Below are 27,712 nucleotides of genomic sequence, written 5' to 3'. Positions count from 1 at the left end.
CTGTGTGATTTCTTTGGGACTTAACAATTGTGGGAACTGGGCAGGAAGGACAGAAACCCTGACAACAGTGTTCAGAAGTCACTGTGCTGAAAGGACTGCTGAGCACAATGTCTCCTTAGACTTTTAGGATAACCTAATCTCTACCCTCAACACGCTTCTTTCTCTCTATGCCCTCTTCTGTGTGTGTATGTGTATGTATGTGTGTGTGTATGTATATGTGTGTGTGTGTGTGTGTATGAGTGCATGTGTGTGTATGTGTATATATGTGTGTGTGTGTGTGTTGTGGAGTAATTCTCTCATACACTGTAAAGATTTGTCACTCAAATCAGTTTACTAAAATGGTGACCATCCAGTAGCCGGGCAGCAAGTATTGGCAGGGCAAACAAACTAAGAATGATGAGAAGAAATAGTGTGGAATATGGAGACGCTGGCCAGACAGAGAGAGAGCAAGATGAACACACAATACTGAGTAAAGGTGTCGCCACATGGCAGAGCATGAATAAGGAATGTGGATTAACTGAAAATGTAAGAGCTAATTAATAAGCCTGAGCTATTGGTTAACCATTTCTAGGTAATATAAGCCTCTGTGTGATTATTTTGGAAAGTTATTGTTGGGTATTTGGGACTGAGTGGCTCCAAGACAGGAAACTTCCACCTACAGTGTGTATGTGTGTGCATATGTGTATGTGTATATATGTGTATGTTTAAGTATGTGTGTGTTTGTGTCTGTGAGTGTGTGTATGAACATGTGTGCTTGTGTGTGTATGCCTGTTTTAAACAAACAGAGGTCAGTACAGTTATTTTGAAGCATCATAATTATCCCTCTTACCCTGCTATTCTGAAGAGATGGTTTCTCTTTATGGGATTTTCCATTCCCAAGCATTTGCGCATTACAGTGGAGCCTAACACAGGCCTCTTCATAATGGGAAATGGAAGTCTCTGTGCCTGGATGCTGGTTAGCATGAAGCCAGCGTTCTGGGTACCTCCTTATACTTTTGTAACCCAGGAGTCCAACAGGTCTGTCCCAACTGCTGTATGAATTCAGTATTTCTGCCAAGTGAATCAGCTGGGGAAGGAACCATTAACTCCACTTCCAGCAGAAAAGGTGCTAAGAGGGAGTCCCCAGTGACAGTCTTCCAAAGGACACGAAGAGGAAGCACGTGTTTTACACTGTAGTCTCCACTCCAAGGCTTCTTCCACTTTGCCTGGTTTCTCTCAGTCCCGATTTTTCTGGGGTTAGGAGTTATTTATTGAGAACTAGGAACAGCTTGACGCCTCTGTCGCTGGAGTTGGCGCACACAAGGCTACCACTTCTTTGGGCGAATGTGGCTCGTTTCTTCAGCCTCATAAGCTTTGTTTGCACTCTCCTCCTTGCCACTCTGTGTCCTTTGAATCTGCTCGCCTTGTGCAGTGGCAGGGAGAGCTCATGAGGACCCCAGATCCTCAGAGGAGACATAAAACCCCTCAACCTACAAACTACTGTGAGTTTGCCAACCCGAGGGCTGTGAGCCAATTTAATCCCTAGAGTAATAATAGAAGAAACTTTCAAAATAATACAAGCTCCAAGAAAATTTCAACAATCACCCAGCTGAAAGAATTAAACCCACGCTGCCCTTCAGACCCTGGCTAGATAAGGAAACGGTCAACACACAGGGTGAAGAGAACCAACCCATCAGGGTTAACACATTCCTGATTTCTCGTTCTCTCCCAGAGACTGCGTGAAGCTGATGGAGTGCTCTATCAGAAAGGAGTGAGGCGGAGAACTTGCTATATACAAATCCTCGTCCCGTGCTATCTGTACCCCCTGACAACGGCTGTCACGTCTTCAGCCTTCTATTGGTACTTCAAAGTGGCTCCCTCTTTCCTCACCCTCTTCACCTGAGGCAGGAGCATCGGGAAACACAGTTCCATTCACTCTGAGCTTTCATTAATCTCACCCACTCCTAAAGGCGGAGCCACGCTGCTGTCACTAATTACGACCTATCTGGGGCAGCTCAGAGTCCTTTATCAGCCCAGAATTAGCTTTGCTCTTTTAATAGTGATGATAGCTTTCTCAATTATTAGCTAATTAAATAATGTGTGTACATCTGCCAACACGTTTCTGAAGTGGGAAGCAAGCAGCAATTGCCCACCTGCCAGAGGTTACAGAACAGCACTCACGATTGGCCTGTGGCCTTCCGGGAAGTTAATACTCCCCCCACACACACCTGTGCATGCCAAGCACATACTCTCATCCTTCAGGGGGAGGGGGACCATGTGCCGCTGTCAGCCCAGTACCTCCAGGGGGATTCTGTCTTAAGATGTATTAGGGTAAGCGTTGGCTGCCAGCACGATAGACTTATTGATGCATACCAATCATTCAAAGGGGCAGCACGGAGACATTTTGGTCAGAATGTTTTGAATATAAAAACCTTTCATTCTGAAGGTTTCTGGGAGGCAGGAAAGATGTACAGAATTCATAATTCTTGTTTATGAGAATCACATTCAGCAGACAAAGCCATAAGGGTGGCCACTGTCAAACAATCTGGTAACTCTAGAGAATGAACGAATGTCCTCTGTGCCAGCTCCCAGACTCCCCACAGGCCACGCTCACGCACAAGCCAGAGTTTTCGGCAGTAACTAATATGAGAACAAATGATTTCTCATCTGGTTTGAAAAGAATTTTAATATATGTAAGGGTTAGTCTAGGATCATCCCAAGAAAGAAAGGCGTCTGAGCACTGTTTCCAGCAATACATATTTCCAACAGGAGTCCTTTCAGAAAGAGAAGAAAATACTATGCCTGTCTACCTGTGTTGCAGGAGCAAGCGTACACACGCACCATGGGGTGAGTGTGTGGAGGTCAGAGAACAGTTCCCAAGAATCAGTTTTCTGCCTCCACACTTCGGGCCCCAGAGATCAAATGTGGGCCTTGGTTTGGAGACAGGCACATTTTCCTACTGAATCGTCTCATCAGCCAAAGGCTGTATTTTCAAAAGGAACTTGAAGACTGGAAAAAAAAATGAAAGAAAGAAAAAGAGAGGGAAGGAAGGAAGGAAAGAAGGAAGGCAGGAAGGAATCGAGAAATATTTTTCTTTCAGGAACTAAACCTAATAATGCTTCTATCAAAAATCATTTTAACAATCAGTGACATCACATTTCAAGGCTGTAAATTGCCAGTGATACGCTCTCTCCATTAGAATATGATGATCAAGGGTGCTATCTCAGTGGTAAAGTACTTGCCTGGCAGGTCAAAGGCCATGAGTTCGAGCCCCGCCAAGCATACACAAAGACAAAAATGAGAACTTGCTGATAAATTTTGAAAGCAAAAGTGAATGAAATGAAACAGCTTTACAACAAAAGTTAACTTAAAGGCGACCCCTCGCTCCTGACTCCTTTCAGTCTGCAACTATGCCTGTACACAATAGCACTAAAGAGGAAAACACTGCAGTCTTTGGGGAGACCTATCCAGCACACATCCAGCAGATGCGGCCTTACATGTCAGGCACAAATGCCTACCATTTAAACATTTTCGGTACACAGTACTCGTAAGAGGCTTGCAGTGATCACATAGCTGATCTGCCGTTACTCCAAGTTTACTATGTATTGCAAGATAAAGCACATGATTAATTACAATGCTGTTCCTGGGATCTTTGATTGGCAGCCTGCCAAAAAGAAGACATGGATGTAAGACATGCATGGTAAGATAAAAGCCTGGTGGGCCTGAGTTAGAATGAAAAGACTCAGTTTGAACATCATGATGATCATATTCATAAACAGCGCACACAGCATGCATTGTTTATAGTTCATCTCTGCCCACTCTAAAGGCCGAGAAACAAAGATCCAACCTTGTAATAATAAGCACCACAATACCATGGTTTATATTCTTTTAACAACTAGAAGGAATCAAGGCTCCTTGGAGAATGTTTGAATACAAGTTCATAGGGGGATGCAGGTAAGTGCTGAAGTACCTACAATCTGAGAAAGGAGGGAAGCTCTCCATGACCTCTCATGCATCAAAAGCAGGCAAAGCCAATTTGAAGAGGAACCCACAGGCTAAAATAAGACATTCGGAGCATGCGTCATGCTTTATAATAGATTACAAACTTGAGATACACTTAACTGCTAGTCAGTGTGTAAATATTGGGAAGCTATGAACATGTGGGTCACTTCAGAGGATGCCAAGCAAGAAACTAATGCATCAGAGCCAGTCAGTCTTTTGTCTGGTGGTAACCAAGTGAGGGCAAGTCTCTCTCTACAGAGTACACCAGCAATCAAAAGATCTAACACCACCATTTTGCAACCCTAATAAACTCCTGTCTCTAGACAGCACTAGTGGTTCCTACCACAGAGAGAAAGCTCTCGGATATCACTACACGTAGTCAGCATATATTAGGTATAATCATGTGATTACAAGTATCACAAGTCGCTCATGGCAAAGAAATAAATATTAGTTGGATCTGAACCCAGTCAACCTCAATACATTAAAACCAATGTTGAAGAAATAGCACGTGAAGTTAATAAAACTAACTACATGGTAGGAAACCCAGGTGGCTAGGTTTCTTCAGTAAGGAGCAGTGTAGCGGGAGAGTTATATGGATAAGTACACAAAGGAAATACACCACTTATAATGCATGGACCTATGTTAACCCTGATTTGAACTAATACTTAAAATATATGTACAACTTGTACATCTACGGGACAATGTTGACCATTGCAAGCCAAGGATACACACAATCATGTGGAGGAAGTGTTTGCATTTTCACGTAGGATGTGAAGACTTACCTTGGTCTTTTAAAAATACACAGTAAAATATTTAAAGACAAAATAGAAGGCTAAGGTTCCCTTCAAAATTATACTCGGGGAAGGAGAAAGTGTGTACAATTCAGCTGGACTGAGATGAGTCACAAGTTAGTAATTCCTCAAGCTGAGGCCTGGCTCTACAGAGACGATGAGACCACCAGGCTCAACATTTGAAGATATTGTTGAGGTTGTGAATACAGCACAATGTGTACAAACCCATGATTCAAAACCAAATTCAGTTTAAATCTCCAAAACACATATGAAAGCCCAGCAGGGCCCTGAGTGTCTATAAGGCCAAAACTGTCCCTGGCAGCTCACTGCCTAGCCAGCTTAGCTAAGATGGAAGCTTCAGGCTCAATAAGTGACCGAGTATCAAAAAATAAGGCAGAGAGTGACAAAGGAAACACCAGGGTTCCACCTGCAGTTTTTATGTGTGTACACGTGTGTATATAACAAACATCTACCCACTCAGAGAGACTGAAATCTGTCATTGTGTGCAGAGAACCATGGTAAATCATTATATTCTGCACAAGCAGGGCTGGATTCAAACCATAATGAGATGGATATTTTTGGTCAACAACACAGTGACCAGTCAATTTCTACTTGTCCTCCCTTCTGCAGAGCTCTAAAGAAACTGTAGACATTAGTCATCCTGTCTGCAGTAGCCGGTGAAATAACAGAGGAAGGGAAAACCAAAGAAGCGAAACTGTACCATAAAATCAACTGACCTTTAAAAGAACTTCAGGTTTAGGGACCGCATTGATGGAGATCTGCCAATATGACGCCACAGAAGCAGCTTTACTCAGCACGGACACAGAAAACAACCTCCCCATGCTATCCCCTTCTCTACTCTTTTCCACCACCATCCTCCGCAACACTGCCATCTCAACGAAAGCTCACAGTAGAAAGTCAACGTGATTCAAGCACCACGAACAAATACCACACTTAGCTCTTCTCTGATACCCTCAAATGACCCTCAGGCTTATCATTGTAACCAGGGGGTACCCTAAGGGATAGCTCTAATGAAAAACCAAATACATCTAATTAATTGCATTGCTCGGGGCTAGTGAGAGACCAGAGGTGTCTGGGGCCCCAGGAGAACAGTCGTATTCATACAGAATGGTGCTACGCATGAGTACAATTCTTGCAAATACCAGATCTGCCTGTCTCTTTGGCTACGCTATGCCGATTTGGATCTCACCTTTGAGGTTCTTCCTAAAGAGGAGAGACTCATGCTAACAAAACTGCATTTTAGGGGCTAAGAAGACATGTTCAGTGAAAATCAGTCCACAATATCAATAGGTCTATTGGTCCAGCTGAGTGTTGTATGTGTGTTTATGTATTGTATGTATGTGTGCATGCATGTATTGATAAAATATAATGTATGCTGTTTATTAAGAAACTAAAGAAGGTACTCTTGAGGATGGAAGTGGGGGATAGGACACTGGAAAAAAAAAAAACAGACCACAAAAAGTCCCTGTCGAGACTTCTAGCGCATGATGAGCACTGAAATTACACTTCCAGATAGCAAATCCCAAGTCTCCACCACCAATGGCCCAATAGCTACAACTCTCTATTCGATGCTATTGAGTAGTCAAAGACAGGCATGCATTTTAAGGAAATTAGATTGTTAGCACTGCAATTACAGTTGAAGCTCAATTTATTCAGAGTATTGCACAAATAAGCAAAATCCACATATAATTTAGAACTTCAGGCACAGGTTTCCGGATCTTCTTCAGCAATTCTTTATGAGTGCTATATTTATGAATATCAGCCAGATTGATCGGTTTGTAATTTTGCTTCCCTCGCTTGTTGTAGTTGTCGTTCTAAAGAGGCAGGAGAACCAGCAGAAGGTAGAGCTGCCTAAAGGAGCCAGGAGAGGAAGTGGAAGATGGGGACAAGGAGAACGAGGGGAACTTGCCTTGAGCAGAGAAGGTGGGCACAGTGATTTATGAAATGGGACAGAAAAGTGTATGCACCAAAACATAGGTTGGTTTTTGAACAATTGAGCAAAGGATATATTTATACTTAATTTCTCGTTAAGAATCCAAGTGCTAATGATTTTAAATAAATAATACCAATGTGTCATTTTGTTTAATGTGGTGTTCAAGATCACAGGGCTATTGATATGCGTGGATCTGTGCAGTCATATTAGAGGATCAATAGTCTATTCTGTCTCTGGTTTCCAGGAGGCAGAGGGAGCCACAATTCTCACTTAAGATGGCTTAAAAACCTGAGATTCCTAAGTATTTCTGTTTTGAAAGAGAATGTGAAGATGTCCCCTTTCAGCCAAATATGCGATCTAATCAGTAACAAATTGAGCTACATAGGAAGAGATCTAAGGACATTTTGGAGAACTATCCACCATTTCTCGGAGCTTCAAACTATTAAAATGAAGCAAACAGAAGGCAGTGTGGGTGGAATTAATGGGACCTCATTGTCGGCTCCTGCAGCCATCATAATAATCAAAACCACGTAACAATTGGTTTAAAAAATAACTCTGTTCGTTTGATAGCTCGGCGAAGATTCACCATAAAAGACAATAAAGGTCAACGAGGCTGTTCCAAAGAGGACTCACCTGTCTTTCCCAGTTTCCTCCTTGAAGACGCCATCACAGTAACTCATCCGCTGCTCCGTGGTCACATAAATCTGTGCGTTCGGATAATTATCAACTGTCTTTTTCAGCATGTTGTACACAATGCCGTTCCCGTCCTTTCTCATGTTGCGGAAAGGGCCCCAGATAACATAAATGGTGGCACTTGCCTCCTTGAAAAAATAGTCAGGGTTTTTTAGCAAAAGAGGAACGCTGGTGTGCGATACGACGCGAACCATCGTCACGTGGCCGACGTCTTCCTCAAAGCCCTTGGTGGGGGCGTTGTTCATTCTCCAAATGCAGGAAGAGTGGTCTATCTCCTCGCCCACCTTCTGGCCCACCATCTGACCTGAATTAGACACTATGGCGCAGTGGTCACAGTCGAGCTGCAAAGGCTGAAAGAGAGAAAAGGGAAGACTGTCATCGAATGAGATCTCGAGGAGCCGAAATATCCCTTACCGCATGATGGCTGAGTATGGGATTACCCCGATACACATCTATCCTGCAGACTCTGCTACGGGTTATCAAGTTAGCAGTGGGCATTTATTAGGAGAGTAAATACATCCTGTTGGAAAATGATCACTTTCTGTAGCCCTACGCTAGTTTAGAATTATGTGGGAAAACAGCCATTCATTTCCGCTCTGAAGGATGAGTTTTATAAAAATTAGACCCGTAATTTCAAATGAAATGAGAGAATATGAACTATTTCTTTTCTATGGTAAGGGTGCTGCCAGGGCTACATATCTAGGCACGTATGTTGTACTTTGATATGCATGCATGGGTAAGTGGCATTCGGTAATGTAGAGAAGGCAGCAGATGATGAGAGGCAGGAGACATACACAACCCAGACCACTTCAGGCAGCAAAAATATTACAGTGATGCCTAAAAATTCCCGAGTCGTCATATTAATGATCCTTTGAGCTTGAATTGGTTTTAGGTGGACAAGCGAAGGCCTCTCTTGAGAACACAAAAAGGCATGCACACATCTCAGAAGCCTGATACCTCTCTTTCCATGGAACTATCAGATTCAGAAGAAAAACACTGACATCTGGGATTTGTAGTTAATACAGATCCCAGTGGCAGAGCCAAGCACACAACCTTCTAAACACAGACCCTCTAAATGAGAACTTTCAAGCCTGTATCTTCTAGGTCTGGGTCTCCTTTGCTTTACATTTGTTTTATTATTTATGTGTGTGTGTGTGTGCGCGCGCGCGCGTGCGTGCGTGCACGCGCACACACCTGGGAACAATGGAGAGCCTCCAGAGGCACCACTGAGAGAAGGCGTTAAGTGAAGAAAAGGGACTGGCCATAGAGATACATAAGCAAAAGCCACTGCAGATGCTTTGAGGCTGGAATTGATGGACTGTGCACTCCAGAAAGCTAATGCAGACAGCAAGTAGGCATTTGGGTCAGGGAGGTGGCCGTCATGAATCATGTGAGTCCCTTGACTTCCTGTGCAATGGAGATCTTTAACAGTAGAGTAGATGACCTGACCCGAGTTGACCAACCTTGGCTGTTACATGGAGAATTGGATCACAAGAACAAAGGGTTGAAACCAAGAAAGCAAGCCGCTGCTCATCACCCAGGGTGATGGTGGGACACACAGAGGGATGACGAGGGTGTGATGCTGACAGTCTTAGGCTGTATTCCGGACTGGTCCAGAAACGAAACGTGTGAATGTAGATGTGAAAGGGGAAGGAGCCAAGGGTGACGACAGGCTTCCTGCCACATCGGTGTGAGACTACAGTTGCCTTGACCCAGGAGGAAAGGAGGGTGTTTGGAAATAAACCCAGGAAGAGCAACCAGAGCTTGTTTCCAGAGTGGGCAGGTGGGAGACGCCTGGGGTAAAGAATGCTACAGTACGTCTCGTACCAAAGCTACTCCAACTGCCTTAAATGTGCGTCTTGCTCTGGGCATTCAAGCAGTATGGGCTCACTATAAAGAACTTGAAAAGGCAGGAAAGAGTAAGACTGAAGTTATTCCTGTATCCGTCACTCAACGGTGAAAAGCATCTCACATTTCCCTCTTTCTACATAGGCTACTGTAGGCAGATTGAGAGACACCAAGTACACAGCTCAGCACCTTTGATTTTCTTCTTGTTTTGTGTTGACCTTCTCCATACCAGTAAATAATTCTTCCAAAGAATTTAATGTCAGTCATTGTTCAGTTACATAGACATGCTATAATGTATATATTGCTGGGCATCCGGCCATTTTCTGATTTATTTCCGACTATAGAAAGTACTTCAGTAAACATCTCTACATCCTAGAGTATTTTGGAGCCAGCGGTTATGGTGTTAACTTAAACTTGTTTCCTTTCATTTCTCTTTACTCCTGTTAACATGAAACATCTGGCAAAGGCATCTGTGTGCGTTGTCAAAACTAAGAATTAGAAAAAAACACAACCTGTTGGAGTCACACAGGCCCGTTTCAGAGATGCCTTAGAACACTGTGATCAGGGCTGAAGCAACGGCTTGGTGGTTCCAAGTGTGTCTTCTCGCTCTTGCACAGAGCAGGGACTCAGTGCCCAGCACCCACATGGTGACTCACAACCATCTGTCACTCTGGCTCTAGGGGATCCTGTTCCTGATTCTGGCCTCTGTGAGCACTCGGCAGGCACACACTATACTTCCAAAATATATGCATGCACGTATACAATAACAATAAATAAAACTTTAACATAAGTACCTCTTTGATCAGGGGGCATGATAATGGAGAAGTAGAGACAGGAGGATCATGAGTTCAAGGTCATCCCAGTAATCTAGAGAAGCTAGTCTGGCTAGAGGCTAGTCTGGGCTACCAGCTGCACTATTGAACAACTTTGTGATGAAGGAATTTTCTATCACCTTGATCAACTGCAGTAAGCAGCTGATAGGCCAAACCCTAGGACACAAGAGGTCTGCCCAAAATGGATGAGTACACTGGGACACCTGAACACAGGGTTCCTAGCCAGTTCTATCACAAAGACTTTATTAAATGAAGGCACAACTGAGTGACTTTCAGGGTCAGGCGTTGTCTGCGGTTTTACCTTGTCATGAAGATGCCTACATTCTTTCAGACAACATGCAAGAGTAAAATCTTCTTGGGATTTGGGGTAGGGCCTGACATCTGCTACCCATAGCTGAGTCCTCCAATTTCATCCTGAATCTGGCACACCAGTGCCTGTTATAAACCACGCATTACACGGCTTGCTCTGACTCACCACCATCATACATGGGGGCAGCACGATTACATCCCACTGACCATCCCAACAGTGTCCTTAAGTAGGTCATAAAACCATATTTGGAGTACAGCATTCAGAGAATGAAAAATCAGCCAACAAAGCTTTGGATGTACTCTACAAATGTGGCAATCTGCATTGGATTTCCCGGCCATTACAACGAATCAGCCAGTTCTGCTGTAACACAGCTTAATTTAGCTAATAAGAATCAGCAGGCAGGTCTCACTTGACAATTGTAACCTCAGAGAATGATCCATTAAGACATTCCAATCTGTTCCATGACAACGTGGGGAAGCCACAGCTGTGCAGATTAGGAGGTCAGCAGCTGACTGGTGCCACAAAGGCCAACAGTGGGGACAACAGTTTGTTGTTTGTGTGAAAAACATGTAATGCAGAAGACGGCATTCAGTGCACTGGCTTTGGTTGTGGATGACAATTCAACTGGCCACTTCTGTTCACTGTCCCCTGAATGACAGTGTCACTGTGAACAGAGTCTTCAGAGACTCTGGCAGGTGCGTTACTGGCCCCAACCCTGCCTGGCTCTCTGACTTCCTGGGCAAGGCCAGGGACACATGAGTGGACTTGCTTAGAACCTCATTAACCAGAAGTTTCAGGAACCATTTAAAAGTATGGCGGGAAAGCCAGAGCTGACAGACAGAAACTTCCAAATCGGAATCAGAAACTCCAAGCTGTCAGGAGAGTTGGCCGTGTTCCCGGGGATGCATCCGTGTGTTTGAAGGAACCGCCATCAAATTACTACGAGCCATGATCAAAGAAAGAGCCAAGGTACACATGGCTGATCTGGCAAGACCTGCCTCACCCAGTCATCCCCATTTCTTTTATTACCTCTGTCCTGTGACTTCTAATCTCAGCTTTGTTAAATGCATTGCTGTTTCCTGTGTTCATTTATATTTGATTTGGGAGCCTGAGCACAAATGTATTACATATGTCTCCATGGGTCCATTCTGCCTCAGTAAATGGTGACTCTATCTTCCTAGATCGAGGGCCTGGATTTTGTGAGATCTCAGTTAAGACTTATTTAGTCCAATTCATCAATCTCCATCTTAATTTCATATTCTTCTTTTCAGTTGAATGGTCTCTATATTTTTTTTTATTTTCACTAAAAATAATATGCCCCTTGGATCTTGTCTTCTGTAACAAAACATCTTTTAAAATCTTCTGCTTGGCTAAGAACACAGATGTATTTAACTAATCCCTTTCTGACAGTGATGCCACTGTTAAAGAGAACCTACAATAGAGGAAGGGCAAGGTGAAGCGCCTGCTCAGAGTTTGATATTCCAGGATCAACGTGAGAAATTAAAAATGCCGGGCACGGTGGCATGCGTGTGTAATCCCAGTACCGAGGATACAAAGGCAGGCCGTTCCACAGGGCTCACTGGCCAGATGGCTTAGCACACTTGGTAGGCTCCAGGCCAGTGAGGGACCCTGTGCCTCCGAAAAGGTAGGCTATGTCTGAGAAATGACATTGCAAGTTGTCTTTTGGCCTGTGTGTGTATCCATGTGCGCGTACACAGAAAGCCACTGATGCTTTTCTGTCGGCTTAGCAGCTACACATGAATCTCCTGATATTTTCATTATTGTCTGTGACCCCAGAGCCACAGTCAACACCCCCGCTGGCCACTCAGGCTGCAGCCTGGAGGGCCGCCCGGTCCCACAGCTCTGGCTCTGCCATGCTGTGATATGTAAGTTTAAACTAAGTCTTTATGGTTCTATTTGTCAACAAAGACTCAAACATCAGATGTGGGGGTGAAAACCTGCTAGATCAGAGAAGCTGAGGAGCAACCAGTTGACCTTCCTTTATGGCCTGAGATCCAGCGAGAGAGAGGAGTCTCTTCACTTGTCTCGAAACCAAATAAGAAGCAACCAAACTCATGTCCCGTCCTTTTCTTCCCATACACCTTCTCTATCCAAATTGCTGGCTTCTCTATGGCCAGTTTGGGTCATATCTCATCACTAGCTCTGCCTCCTGATTCAAAGTAAACTTTATTTAACAGTCGTGGAGAGCCACAGCAAGATCCAACTTCCTGCAACAAACCACACATGCCAACCACTTCATTTTGTTGAAAGTCTAAAATACTGACTTATAAAACGGCAACAACTCTGTATTTGTTTTGAGTATTTCTTCCTTTTCAAAATTACACCAACTCTAAGCCATTATACTTAGTTATAAACACTCACTTGGAAAACGGTTAAAAACTGGCGACATCTGTTAGACAACCTAATAATTTTTCCACGTAGAAGCTCTCCTGCACAAGGCGTCTGAATAGCAGGTGGTTTTGAAGTCCTAGCCAGGGTAAAACTTTAGTCTCTGGACCCAGCTTTGATGTGTGAGGGGAAGTTCTGTGGTCAGCCAGCATCCATCCCAGGCTACACTAGGAGGAGGAGGCCAGAAGAGGGAAACAAACCAGAAAGTTGAGAGCAGCTGCCCATCTTGGCAGTGACAGACGCCATCACAGCTCAAGTCTTCTCTTCAATATTCATTACGCAATCAGACTTGATGTTCAAAAATAGGTATTTTCATTTGTTTACTCATTTCTTTCTCAGGCAGAATATCTTGCTATGTAACCCTGGGACCCACTGTGCAGGTCCAGCTAGCTTTGAACTTAAAGTCATCCTCCTGCCTCTGTCTCCTGGGTTTTGAAAGACATACCTGAGTCACTATGACTGGATTTCAAAAGATACATTTTTGCTTTGAGACAAAGACTTGCTATGTAGCCTTGGCTGACCCAAATCTCTCTATGTAGACCAGGCTACCTCAAACTCAGAGACATCCTCCTGCCTCTGCCTCCTAAGGACTGAGATACAAGATATGTTCCCTCAAAATAGATTTTACTTAGCTTATTTTCATTTTCCATTGTACAGTTGAATAAATTAAGATAAAAATTGATATCCAATGGACACAGTCTGGTTAAAAAGAGTATGTTGTGTGTCATGAGATAGGCTCACAGCAGCATGAAGAAATGAGGCACTAATATATGTTGCAAGTAGTCGGGCAGTAGTGGTGCATGCCTTTAATTCCAGCACTCAGGGAGGCAGAGGCAGGCAGTTCTCTGTGAATTTGAGGCCGGCCTGGCCTACAGAATGAGTTCCAGGATAGCCAGAGATATACAGAGAAACCCTGTCTTGAAATGCCCCCACATATATGTGTGTGTGTGTATATATATATATATATATGTATATGTATATATGTGTGTTAGATATTAATATAATTAATATAATAATGTTATATGCAATAATCTTCACATACATATTGCAAATACTTGAAATGCTACTTAGCATTATGTGAAAATTGCCTACAGGACTAGGGAGCTAGCTTAGCCAGTGAATCACTTGTCATGCAGGCATGAGAACTGAGTTCGAACCACGCAGACAAGAGCAAAGCAGGCATGGAGACCTATGCTCTAATGCCAATGCCAAAGAGGTGGACGGAACCGGGATCCTGGGCTCTACAGTGGGCCTAGAATGCGGTAAGTTCCAGGCCAGTCAGAGACTGGGAGATTCTGCCTCCAAAAACAATTCCGAGAGCTCCTGAGAGCCACCAAGACCGACCTTTGGTCTCTACATGCATGGACATAGACATGAATGCATATTTCCCCAACATGTACACGTAGGAACATGCATGCATGTGCACACATAGATATACATGTGTGCAAATAGAAAAATGAATGTTTTTCAACACACTGCTGGCCAACAATGGAATGAAAGTGAGGCAGGGTGGGGTTTTGTGTCTCCTCCCTTCTCCATCCTACCCTGGGGATCCTAGAATACGCCTATGGAGAAAGTGACATTTGTTCCTAACAGTCCTTGAATATCAAAACACTTGGGTGGATTTTCCCCTTAATATTTTTTAATTTCCAATATGGCTAAAATTTTAGTCTGGAATAAACTAATTGGGAGCAATTGTACTGTTTTAGACGGTCCTTTACATCTGTTTACTCAATTTGCTTTCAAGCCATTCCTTCCAAATAGCAGTGAGCTGTATTTTCTTTCCCAACAGTGCATAAGTACTATCAATGTCTGGGAGAAAACAAAAAAACAAAACAGAAAGCAAGAACCCCAGGGCAGATGTTGTCGACAGAAGGTGGTCTGTGTCACTACTCAGATAATTCTGTCCCCCAAAGCATCCCCTGTGTGCACCCACTTCAGAAAAGCATGGTGCCTAAGAAGGTCAAGCGAATCTCGAACTCAAATCTCTCTCTCTCCTCCAGACATATGAAGATTTCTTACACTACAGGCTGTTGTCTAAATGTGTATTTCCATTTTCATTTCTATATTATAAGCGTGAGTATTTGGCAGGCATAAGAAATGGATTCTTTTCCAGCTGCGGAAGACTGCAAGCTTAGGAGAACCGACTCACTGTGCAGGTCCCAGGCTCCGGACAGGAATAGAGGGAAGGCAAAGTGGGTGTGTTCCTCTATCTTTGTAAGAGTTTATAAAGCTTTAATAGTCTGCTTCAGTTCCCTGGGCCTAAGCAACGTGTACCAAATATGGAGACTGAAATTCGCTTTACCACTGTGTTTCCACCAAGTGATCCCTTGCTTGGTTAAAAAGAAAGAAAGGAAAGGAAGAGAAGTGGAGGAGAGAGGAGGGGAGGAGAGGGAAGCAGGGAGATGATAGGACTTAAGAAAGGAGGGAATAGGAAGGAATGGAAAGAAGTAAGGGGGAGGGAGGAAGGGGGAATAGGAGGAAGGAAGGGAATAAGGGAGTGACCAAAACTGACAGGTCACTTACCCTGATTGGCATTTTACCTCTAAAGGATGACTTTTCTCTTTCAGTTCACCCTTCTGCCTCCCGCCCACCCAGCCCCTGTCCCAGCCCATCCCCACCTGCCCCTGCCTGCCCCTACCTCCCAGCCCTGGAGTATGCAGATGCAAGACACCAGCCTTCTTCAGGTAGGAGGGTGGACTAGTTCACTCTCCTGGTCATTTTTCATCTCCTTCGTCACCAGCCCTTCTGGAAAGCTCCCTCACTGCTCTCCCAGCGTGAACCTGACATATTGCTCTAGCCTTTTTGAATGATCTATTGGGACACCTGCCAACCCTTTTACATTGTAATCAGTAAGAAGAATGAAATATTTAACCTTTACTCCCTTCCCTCTGAACAAGCTTATAGACAATTAAAATCTGTGAAATAAAATCTACAAAACAGCGTGGTTTCCCCAGCAAAAAAAAAAAAAAAAAAAAAAAAAAAAGGAATGGTCACGGACAAAAGGTCACCTGTCAGCTACTTCCAGTCATTAAATCTCTACATTCATCACTAACATCGCTCTGTGGAAAACAAAGGTCAGAACATTAAATTATGAAACAGTCGGGATTAGAAAAGGTCACCAAATAACTAAGGGAAAGTTGACCAGTCCCGCTAACCCAAACCCTAGCAGCCAGCAGAGATGGCTAGGGAGGAGACAGGTCGAGAACTCTCAGCCCTCTCTCTACTTCAGCCCCATCCTGGATATGAATTTCCACGTACAGCTTGGAACATGAAATGAAACTTGTCTGTGACAAATAAAAACAGGAGTTTCAATAAATATTTCAGAGAAAGAAAACCCTTCATGTTTGAATCTAACCAGCCTAAATCATTAAAAGCATTGTTTATACACTATTCTAATGCTTGTTTCATTGTGGTTGGAACAATGTGATCTTAAATGGGGCGACAGGGCCCTCGTGCACCTTCAATGTCTTCTAGGACAACTAGTGACTCTATGATGGCTAATTTACTACTGTAACGCTGAAACAAATGAGATCTTTGCTTTTCATCACCCAATTTGAAAGAATCAGAACAAAGCGCATTGGGCAGAGCCACAGAGGCGCACTCTTTGCTGCCATTACTCCTCCCCTTCTCCCCAGCATCTTTAATGCCTGAGCTTTAGAAGCTTCTCCATGTATAATGACGCCATCAGGGAATAGATTCTGCCTTCACTCCCCCCTCCATGTTCTTTGAGGTCTTGCAAGTGAAAGGCACAAAAGCCACATTAACAACCTGGCATTGTTTTGACTGCTTGACGAAGAAAAGAGTGTGTTTTAATTTGTCCCTTGTTTCAGGAGTGATTAAGCAACCGGTTTCCATCTTCGCGGAGTCAAACCCCGTGTGCCAAGAACTGGGAGATTGTTCTAGAGAGGAAGCCACACTTGGAAGCCAAGCCAGGCTGCCAGGCATCTTCTCCGTTCCTCCACAAAGCAGTGCTTTGCAACTCCTGCAGCTTCCCAGGCACTGTGTGTTTAAATCACGCATGACGAGGAATGGCCCATAAAAATACAGATTTGATAACCCACTGTTTGGCTCTGACTCTCTCTGGATTTGGGATGTGGCATTTGCTTTGGTTTCTACCTGGTGGCATTATATCCAGGCATAAAACTTAATATGGGGCTGAATAAAAACGTTAATGTCAAGAAATAACTCTTCAACAGCCAACACAAAGCTGCGCTCTCGGTTGTATGGATGACGCATTTCCCTCTAATCGAAGGCCCTCAAAGGTACAGACTTGCATAACCCTAAGGCGTGCTACAAAAGCCAGCTTGCTATCTCCACCACAGGAGGCAAAATAAGAGTCTTCTCAAACCCCAACAAGATTTCCACGGAGGCCCTGGACGATGGACATGATTCATACCCTACTGTTACAACTAGGAAACACTGAACACTCTCCAGCTTCAGAGGCAACTTCTCTACGGATTACTTTCCTCTCCCTTCAGGAAAATAACCTGTGCTGCTAATATACAATCCAGCCTTTTCATAGAAAATGAGAAAGCTGGAGCATGCAATGGTCACAGTGCAATAACATGATGCTCTCAACTGCAGCAGAGTATGACCAGGAAATCACTCATTAACAAAAATCAAACAACAGTGATAGCAAGGATATGGGAAAGAAGAATCCTTATTCACTACTGCGAGAAGGTAAATTCACACAGCCTGTGTATAAATATACGAAACGTAGTGTGGGCTGAACAGAGATGCCTCAGCAGTTAAGAGCACTGGATACTCACACAGGTGACTGGGATTCAGTTCCCAGCACTCCCACAGCATCTTACAACCATATGTAACTCCAGCTCCTAGGTATCTGATGCTCTCCTTGGGTACCAGAATGAAAGTTTATCCAATGTGATGTTTGTTACACGTGTTGATTAACAAACTTCAGGCATGGATCTGGAAACTCTCCTTCCCGACTCCATAGGCCATCATGAGGCAATGGTTTCTATCCTAACTGAAATTCTGAAGCACACACTTGTCAGGACAAGAGCTAAGACTTCAGTGTCCACTGATACCATGTTATGCTCTTCTGGAAGTTATGTGCGATGAGGACGAGTGAAGGAAGGGATTGATGTGCAGTCATAGAAAGCTACCCTCCGTACTCACAGATGATAGCATGGTCTTCCTTGCCAATACAAGGAAGCCATCAGAAGCCAGGAGAAAACTTTAGTATTAACAAGAGTTTGTAAAACAGTAACCGGCTGTGACATGGTTATACAAACTCACTCACAGTACCTCAGGAAAAACTTCGAGAGAGAGAAATCTAGTGTACCATAGCACCAAAAATATTAATTCCTAGAGAGAAAACTGAGTAACAACTCTGCATTTGGGCTGAGGAAACAGAGCACCATGAAAACTAAAAGGCTGCAGTGTGGTGTTTGCTCTGCACATTTAGTAGTAAATGCATTCATGTTTTTAAAGCAAAACCTTTCATTTCTACAACCAACCTACTATCTGCTTGCTGGAATGTGAAGGTTTCTGTGATCTTTACTATCAGATGAGTGTGAGCCCTGTGAGTTACGTGAGTGAGAACTAAGATTTAGATAGAATATTTATCTGGCTTGGGAGTCCTCTGTTCCTTTACTGCTATGGTAATTATAGTTTGAAATCCTTATCTTGTTTGAATAATTATTTTTAAACTATGTTAAATCTTCTCCTAGATATCACGGGTTATTGACCCAGTAAATGAAATTACTGAGCCCGCAGTATTTTTAATGCTTTAATGAAGTGGCATTCTAAAATGCTCAGCCTCCGTAACCATGGAAAGCGCAGCAATTAGCTGAAACCGAACATTGCCAGGAACTAGACTAACTAAAGGTTCCACTCACAGTTCAGAGGACCCAAAACAAAATTAACAGCTGGTGATGTACAGGGTAACCGAATCACTGTGCACCCACCCAGCCTTGCAGGCAGCTGGACTCGCAGGGCATCTCTATCTTCTACCCATCACAAGGCCTTTCATTGTCCCCTGTGGAAGCCAAGACTGAGAGACCCACCCCTGACAAGTTAGCCTTTACTGCTTGCTGCATCCCCTGGCAGAAGATGAGGAGCAGAAAAGCTTGTACACCTTACACCCATCAATCAGTTAGGGGGCCAACTCATCCATTTGCGGTGAATCAGTTCCAACCTCAGCTAACTCACAGAACCCTGGCACTGATCATTCAGAAGGCAGCCATCATATATAGCCTCCTCTTAAAGACCCCCTGTTCAGCACCCTTGCATGGATGATGAAGTTCTCAACATTGTGGGACACATTTCAACCACAGAAGGGGCTTTCTTCGTCTGTTCTCCAGACTCTTAGGGACTCATTTATGACTGGTCATGAAATGATTTTGATGAACAACAGAGGAATTAAAGAACTAAATGCAAGCAACTCAGTTGCTGAGGACCTGATTATTAGCAATGTGTTAGCAATTTAAGAGCCAATTGTAAATGGAAGTTTCTGTCCAACTGGGTCCCACAGCCATTCAGACCCAAAGAAACACAAAGAGGTTTATGTTAATTATAAGCTTTTTGACCTATTAGCTCAGATTTATTAACTATCTCTTACAACTTAAATTAACCCATAATTATTGTCTATGTTTAGCCTCCTGGCTTGGTACCTTTTCTCAGTAAGGCATTCTCATCATGCTTCCTCTGTGTCTGTCTGGTGGCTATGTCTCTGCCTTTCCTCTTCCCATAATTCTCTTAATCTGATGCCCTGACTTTACTTCCTGCCTGGATACTGGCCAATCAGTGTTTTATTAAACTAATACGAGTGACAAATACAGTGTACAAGAGCCTTATCCCACAGCCAATACCATTGCATCTTAAAGTAGAATAGTGCTCCATGGAGTGAGGCAGCCAGGGTGGCTTTACAGGCAGAAAGGGGCTAGTGAAAGCAGACATGAAGAACAAAAGCTAAAGTGCAGGTATGAAGGGTGTGACTCAGTTGGCAGACGTTGCCCAGCATGCACAAGCCTTGCTTCCACAGCTATCGCATTGTTAACCAGGTGTGGTTCCCATGGAATTTCAGACCTTGGGAAGGGAGGTGGAGGGAGAAGATTGAGAAGTTTGAGGTCATCTTTGGCTACATACTGAGTTTAAGGCTATCCTGGGATACGTGAAATTCTGTAATAAAACACTAAAGAAGCTGGGCATTGGTGGAACACACCTTTAATCCCAGCATTAGAGAGGAACGTAAGATAAGAGGAGACAACTCTCAGGCTTAGTCTGCAGTTGCCCAGCCCTGGTAGAGGTAAAAGTTTTCTAGTGGCTTGGCTGTTTTGTTTTTCTGATCTTCAGCTTGAACCCGAATATCCATCTCTAGATTTTCATTATTCGCGCTACATAATAATAAATAAATAAAGTTTTGATGATTGAAAAAAAAAACAGAAGGATGCACTATACAGATAGGACCTATGAGTTTTACTTAAGCAGCTGCATGGACTGTAGTTTAGGTTTATGATTAAGGAAAACAATTGAGTCCCAGGAGCCAGGTTGGCTCAAGTTCTTTTAAGGTTGATGTTGAACAATGTGTTCACAGGTTTCATGTGCATCATAGCTGAAACAAAGCCTCAAAATGACTTCTGGTTAGGTTAAGATGTTTTGGTAATAGCCTTTAGGTAAAACAAAACAAAACCCTTAGAAAAAAACAGAAAGTTCACAAAATACACAAACAGCTGAGTTATAGGTTCACTATGATTAGGGAACAACAACAAAGCAGCCCAATTATTATTAGCTGACATGCCTTTCTTGCTAAGATGGAATGATGATTAATTCCTTATATCCATTTCTGCCCTCAGATCTTGATATAAAAAAACTCATGATGAGTGGATATGTACCCCAGGGCTTTAAAATAGAGCTGGCTGGTTCTTTTCAGACATAAAAGTTTAGATTTGTGATTCTTCTAAGATTTCTTATAAAATTACATTTGGAGAGAAATAATAAAATGATCAGTCCTTTCTTTGTAGCCACAAAATGTAGCCTGTCAACAAAAGAACTGGATGAGAAAAATACCTTGCTTGCTCACTCCCTGGTACTCTATAACATGTTATTTGGACATGAATGTTCGTGGTTTCTTCAGACAACTTGTTTTTAGCTGTAATATGCATAATGTTTAATCATGTAAGGGATATGGAAATCACGCTTTTTTACTTGTATTCATTGTATTCACTTGGAAAACAGACTATAACCACATTGTAATCTTTATATTGCTTGAAGCATTTTGCTGGGTCATATAAACTGTAAGGGAAAATAATAAAGTCAACTAAAAGGAAAGCATCAAGAATGAGAGAATGAGAAGACTAGGAAAGATGTAGAGTAAGGAAACAATAAAAAGAAGAAGGAAATCATCAAGAGTGTGTGTCTTTTTCCTACTCCCTCAGATAAGTGTCCTAGTTCGCTGACTCCATTGGATTCTCATCAGTCTGCTAGAGGCTGGTCCTCACAGCAGAGATACGATCTTAGGGAACATCAGAGAGGAAGGCCACAAAATGCCAAAACAAGTTCTAGAAAAAGAAATTTGCTTTTTATTAAAATGTGTGTGTGCATATGTGTTCAGTATGTGTGTGGGTGACTACTGTAAACATGTGCTTCTCTGTTGTCTATTACTAATATATAATTGTCACTACTTCTAAAGTCCAGAAGTTTAGGCTGAATACAATAACAGCTCAGACCTTTCCATAACTTCTACATGTTCATTTAGTACACAGTGTAACTATATAATTTATCTTTTGGGGACCAATTACATATATGTATCTATAAGAAAGTATTAGCCAATGTTAAAATTTATGAAGGTGCAACTTTAAAATAAAAGCAATTAATACTGTGATGCTGACAATTTAACATAAAAATGTGAATTATGTAAAATAAATTTGCATATCAAAACCCCCAGCATTTTGCCAAACCCACTTACAGCTTGTCTTAAATGATTTGACAATAGTTTCATAAAATCAGTACACCATTTTTATGATAAATATCCACCCTGTAAAGATCAATGTGCAAAAGTATTAGTTTTAACTGGTATCAGTTGAAGGAAACTCTAAAGGGAGGACCAGTGTTAGGTCTTCAGGTAACTGAAGGGCACCCCAGTTTCTTCCTCTGTGACTTCCTGGCCAAGTAGTGCTCTGCCCTGTGTTCCTGTCATGCTGCTACTCCTGTCCATGATGCTCTTCTGCTTCCACATCTTCCCACCACTCCGTAGTGTTCTCCCTCTCTACAGTGCTCTCTTCCCCACTTCATCTCATTCTTCATCTTCCAAGGCACCCCACCCATGATGCTCTTTCCTTTCTTTCTGTTCCTCATATGTGTTGTAGATTATTTTAAGATGTGTTTCATTTGTTTGTGCCGTGGAACATTTGGAAGGATGTGTTGCATTCCTTTATGTTGCATTGGTTTAACTCTGATTTTATGTTACATTTCTTTAAAGCCGTGTTATTTTGGCTGTTTAAAACATCTGATTGGTCTAATAAAGAGCTTAAAGATCAAAGGCAAAGCAGAAGAAAGGGTAAGTGGGGCTGGCAAGCAGAGAGAATAAATAGGAGGTGAAAAAAGAAGATCTAGGAGCAAAAGAAAGAGGAGAGGAAGACCCCAGGGGCCAGCCACCCAGCTACACAGCAAGCCATGGAGAAATAAAAAAAGAAAGGTGCACATAAATAGAGAAAGATGAAATCCCAGAGGCAACAGATAGACTGGATAATTTAACTTAAGAAAAACTGGCTAGAAACAAGCCAAGCTAAGGCCAGACATTCCTAAGTAATAATAAGCCTCTGTGTGTATTTATTTGGGAGGTGGGTAGTGGACCCTCCAAAGAGCAAAGAGGCAAAAGAGTAAACAAAAACAACTCCAGATATCATGTGCTACCATAGGCCCAATATGGAAGTCACCTTGTCACGGGCTGTGTCCTGGTTAGATTTTTATCACCTTGACACAAGCTATAGTTGTCTGGGAAGAAGAACCTCAACTGAAAAAAATTCTCCATTATAAATCTACAAGGCACTTTTCTTGGTTAATGATGGATGTGAAAGGGCCCAGTGTAGACGTAAGTTTCTGTCCATCAGTCATTCAGTCCCAAATAAACAGAAAGAGGCTTATATTAATTATAAACTGTTCGGCCTATTGCTCAGGCTTATTACTAACTGGCTCTTACAACTTAAATGTACCCATAATTCTTATCTATGTTTAATCACGTGGCTTGGTACCTTTTCGCAGTAAGGCTTTTTCATCTTGCTTCCAATCAGTAATTTATTAAGCCATATGAGTGACAAATCTTTACAGTGTACAAACGCATTATCCCCTAGAATCCCAGCTCACTGAGGGCAGTGCCACCTCTATGTGGGTGGTCTGCGTTGTATAAGAAGGCAGGCTGAGGAAGCCATGCGGAGCATGGTAGTAAGTGTTCCTGCATCTGCTTCATGTCCTGTCTTCAGGATCCTGCCCTGTTGTCCTTTAGCTATGAGCTACGAAGCCCTCTCTTCCCTAAGTAGCTTTTGGTCATGGTGTTTAATCACAGCAGTGGGAAAACTAACTAATAAGACAGTCTGAAACTATAACTCCATGAGACTAAAATCCATTTTTTTTTTTTTGAGCAGGGTTTCTCTGTGGCTTTGGAGCCTGTCCTGGAACTAGCTCTTATAGACCAGGCTGGCCTCAAACTCACAGAGATCCATCTTTTAAAAGCTGCTCATCTCCAGTATTTGTTGGGGTGATGCCAAACTCATGACCAGCTTCAAGGACCACACTGGAATAAAACCAAGCATTAGCTCTGCCATCAGACCTACTGAAATCCCACTCTGCTACTATATAGGCAAGCACTTTCATGTAGGTTTCCTAAATGTTTTAAGCCCCACACCTACTTTTCAGATATCTGTATTCTTTGTAGCTGTCCACGATAACCTTAATTAAAATAATTGAATACAAAGTAAGCCTCGTGAAGATATCTTAGTACCTGAGAGCAGGGCTCTGCTTCCAGAATGGTGGTTCCTCTAAGACACACAACCCTGGGCTCTGCATTAGGTACCTGCAGAGAATGGATGGGGAATGGATGGGGGAGAAAGTAGAGGAGAGAGATGTGGGGGAGCAAGAGAAGGGGAGGGAGGGGGAACTGTGGATGTTATGTAAAAATAACCAAGGCCAGAGATGATCTTCCAGTGGTGAACTGTCTTCTCCTGTGTATGGCACTTCTAAGTTGTTCCCTAATACAGCATGAGGTGTCTGACAGAAACCAAAGGATAAACTACCCTGAAATGTCTCAGGAAAATAATTTCAGGATAGAATCTTGCATTGGGTGTTAGCTGGTCTTTTTTCAGAATATAAACCTACTCTGAATATAACGTCTCCTTTTTGAAATCTGGCATCATGGGGAACTGTGCACAGCACAGAGGTGGATGGCGAACGTGAGGAAATGAGTCTAGACCAGGATCCCTCCCTGGAAGAAGCTCCAGCATGTCCACACTGTGTGGGCCATCGGCTAGAAGTCTGCAGACCACAGACCCTGCAGTGCAGCCTCGGCCGGCTTCAGGTTCAACACAGTGTGGCCAACAGCTCCGTAAGCGGGGCTCAGCAGCTGACAAGCACTCTCATTTTCCAGACTGCAGTTTCAGGTCAATCAACAAAAATACCCTGGACGAATGAATGGCAGAGTCACCAAACCCCAAGCTCCAACGCCCAGGCTGAAGTCTATCCTCTAATTTGCTGCTGTACCCAGCTGATTAGACCCATTATTTAATGAAGACTCTCTTGGTTGTCTGTCTATCAACTTATTTGTATTCATGAAGAGAAAGTGATAAGCCAAAATGCTAATTATCTATTTTTTTCTAAAATAAAAGGTCCATGCGAAGAATGATAATGAGTTATTAAAATAGCCCTTTTCATCTGTCATAATACATCTTAACAAGCTCTAACTGGCAGATTTTCATTGCTGGACAACTTAGCAAATAAAGAGGGAGATGTTTACTTTGCAACCCTTCAAACTTCACCAGCGATCGACATTAGCTTTGAAATGTGAACGCTAGTGGGGATGATGAGATAGGATGGGAGAAGCTGAGTCGTGAAAAGCTAGGAGGAAAAAGACAGCACGCATACCACATAATTGGATAAATAGACTTCTTCCGAGTGTGAGGCTCTAAAATACCTGTTATCCCCTGGGATGGCTCTAGCCTGGGAAATAATCAGTGATGTCTGAAGACATAAAAGGATCATTCTACTCCTTTGTTCATGTGTGATTGTGTGTGTGTGTGTGTGTGTGTGTGTGTGTGTGTGTGTGTGTGTGCGCTACCACAGCACACATGTGGAGGTCAGAGGACATGTAAAGGGAGTCCTTCTCTCCTACCAACTTGTGGGTCCTGGGGATCAAACGTAGATAAACAGGCTTGGTGGTCAGTGCATTTTACCCCCTGAGCCAACTTATCAGCCCTGAGACTTTGACTATTAAAACTGGTGAACACTAACTGAAGATTGTGAACAGACACCAAGGGTGCTACTAAAGTCCCTATACCATCCCCCCAACAGATTTAACAGTCCAAACTGGATAAGGAGCCCATGTCCAAAACAGAGGGCTAGAGAGAGGGCTAAAGAGAAAAAAAAAACTGACCTTCAGAAGCCCTGCATTCAGTTCCCAGCACCCATATCACAACCACCTGTGACCCCAGTTCTAGTGGATTGTCATGACGCCATCTTTTGTCTTCCTCGGGCATTTTGTGCATACATATACCCAGGTACACACATATACACATAACTTTTTTTAAAAGGAAGAAAGGAATTGTAATAAACATATGCTGTGGGACAATGGTCTGTACCCTGTCAATTATATTTTAATAAAATGCTGATTGGCCAGTAGCCAGGCAGGAAGTATAAGCAGTAGAATCAGGCAGGAAGTAAAGGTAGGAAAAAGAGAAAAGGAGAATTCTGGGAGAAGAGTTAGTCTGCAGTCGTCACATAGACACAGAGCAAGTAAGATGTGACTGCCTCGTCAAGAAAGGTACCAAGCCACATGGTTAACTCAGACAAGTATTATGGGCTAATACAAGTTATAAAAGTTAATAAGAAGCCTGAGCTAATAGGCCAATCAGTTTGTAATTAATGTAGACCTCTGTGTGATTCTTTGAGACTTCATGGCTGCAGGACTAGGAGGCAGGACAGAAACCTCAGTCAACACATATAAGCTAAGCAACAGATTTAATGATTGAAGCTATGTACATACTATGATGTTATGTTGGATTTTTTGTTTGGTTTGTTTTCTATGTTCTGGGTTTTTTCTTGTGTTTTTCACAAGGGCTTATCATTTCAGAGCAGTAAAGGTTGTAATGTAGGTAGATCTTGAATTAAATGATTCCACATTTATGCCTCAGTTACTTTCATATTCAAAAGAAAACATTTCATCTGTTGAAAAGTAGATGGGGAAAAATATGTGACAGAGTCAAGAGAAACACACAAGGTTAAAAAAAGGATAGCTAAGGCAGGCTGCTTCCCCTAAAACCGTGAGACAAAAATAAACCTTGCTCCTTTGGTTGTTTGCTAGGAATGATGTCACCATGACAGGACGTCATTATTTCACTAATCCATGGGACAAAAGGATTAGGGGACAAAAATGAACCATCTTAATGTATGCACTGAGTGTTTAATATGCTGTCTCACATGACAGGCCTCTGGTTCGCCTGGGGATCCTTTATACAGGATCTGAAGAGACTGTTAGCACAGGTCGTTTGTCACTTTTTAACTAGAATAGCTATTCTGATGTTGATAGTGACCTGGTTAAGATTTGGTTTTGTCTATTTGACACAGATCAGAGCGATCTTAGAAGAACTTCAACTGAGAAAAGGCCTCCTCCCTCAGATTGGCCTGTGAGAAAGCCTCGGGCATTTCCTTGATTGAGGATTGATGTAGAAGGACCCAGCTCACCATGAGCAGTGTGCTAGGCCTGGGTAGGTGGTCCTGGGTTGAATGAGAAAACAGGCAGAACAACCCATGGGGAGAAAGCCAATAGCAGTGTTCCTGTCTGTAGACCCTGCACAGTTTCTGCCCTCAGTCCCTACCCTGACTTCCCTCAGTGATGGAGGGAAGTGACGCAAAAGAACAAGACTAAACAAAACCAGCCCTTTCCTCTGCACGCTGTTGCTGGTCACATCCTTTATCACAGCAACAGAAACCCTAGCTAAGATACGCAGGGCACAACTTCTACTAGAGAATGAGGCAAGAGAAAGTTTATTTTCGAGAAAGGTTTCTGTTTCCTTGGCACACAGATCCCTGGCACTGGGGAGCTGGAGAGTACACAATCATAGAGCTGGCAAGCCCTCAGCATGTCAGATCCCGGCAGTCGGGCTCCTCTGAGCCCTGCCAAAGCCACCAACATTTATTCTTGGGAGCTGAGAGCTAGTGGGAGGCACCCATCTTCTCTGAAGAGATTCCTTTGTGCTCCGTTACTTATTATTAATAGGTAGTTACCTACAGCAGAGGTCCTAGTCATGTTAGCCAAGCTTGGGAATTTGAACAATGCTGGTGTTAAAAGTGTTTGGTCACCAATAGCAGATCAATGATATAGGGGGATCAGCCACCTCTATTAACTAACTTCAATGCCCCTCTCATTGGCTCAACATACTTTTTTTCAAAAGTTATCTTGAAAAGAAAAGATAGTAATACCTGAAAAAATTATGGAATCATGCACATTTGTTTATATGGAGCAACATATGTACCCAAAGCCCATGGATACTCAAGAAATACTTATTAGAATAAAATCTGGTTCCACCAAAGCAAAATAAACACATAAGTAAAAGACCATGGAACTACCATAAATAACAAATTATTTCTATAAATAAATGAGCTAGGGGGAAATCTATCAAAGCCCCTTAAAATAAGACTCATATGCTTAATTGAGTTTGCA

General features: G+C 42.9%; 1 protein-coding gene across 2 annotated transcripts in view; it reads right to left on the bottom strand.

The window, feature by feature from the left end:
* The window catches only part of St6galnac3 (ST6 N-acetylgalactosaminide alpha-2,6-sialyltransferase 3), a 557,412-nt gene that overhangs the window by 256,633 nt on the left and 273,067 nt on the right, over positions 1-27,712 (bottom strand). For both annotated transcript variants that reach the window (XM_041651036.1, XM_041651035.1), the window contains exon 3: positions 7,360-7,769. In XM_041651036.1, coding sequence (XP_041506970.1) covers positions 7,360-7,769 — 410 coding nt within the window. The remainder of the gene's footprint in view (positions 1-7,359; positions 7,770-27,712) is intronic.

The sequence above is a fragment of the Microtus oregoni genome, unplaced genomic scaffold, assembly GCF_018167655.1.
Source record: "Microtus oregoni isolate MIOR12 unplaced genomic scaffold, Mior012 000000F_ref0000247, whole genome shotgun sequence".
Taxonomy (NCBI): Eukaryota; Metazoa; Chordata; class Mammalia; order Rodentia; family Cricetidae; genus Microtus; species Microtus oregoni.
The sequence above is the reverse complement of the archived record's forward strand: the minus strand, read 5'-3'. Positions and strand labels throughout refer to the sequence as shown.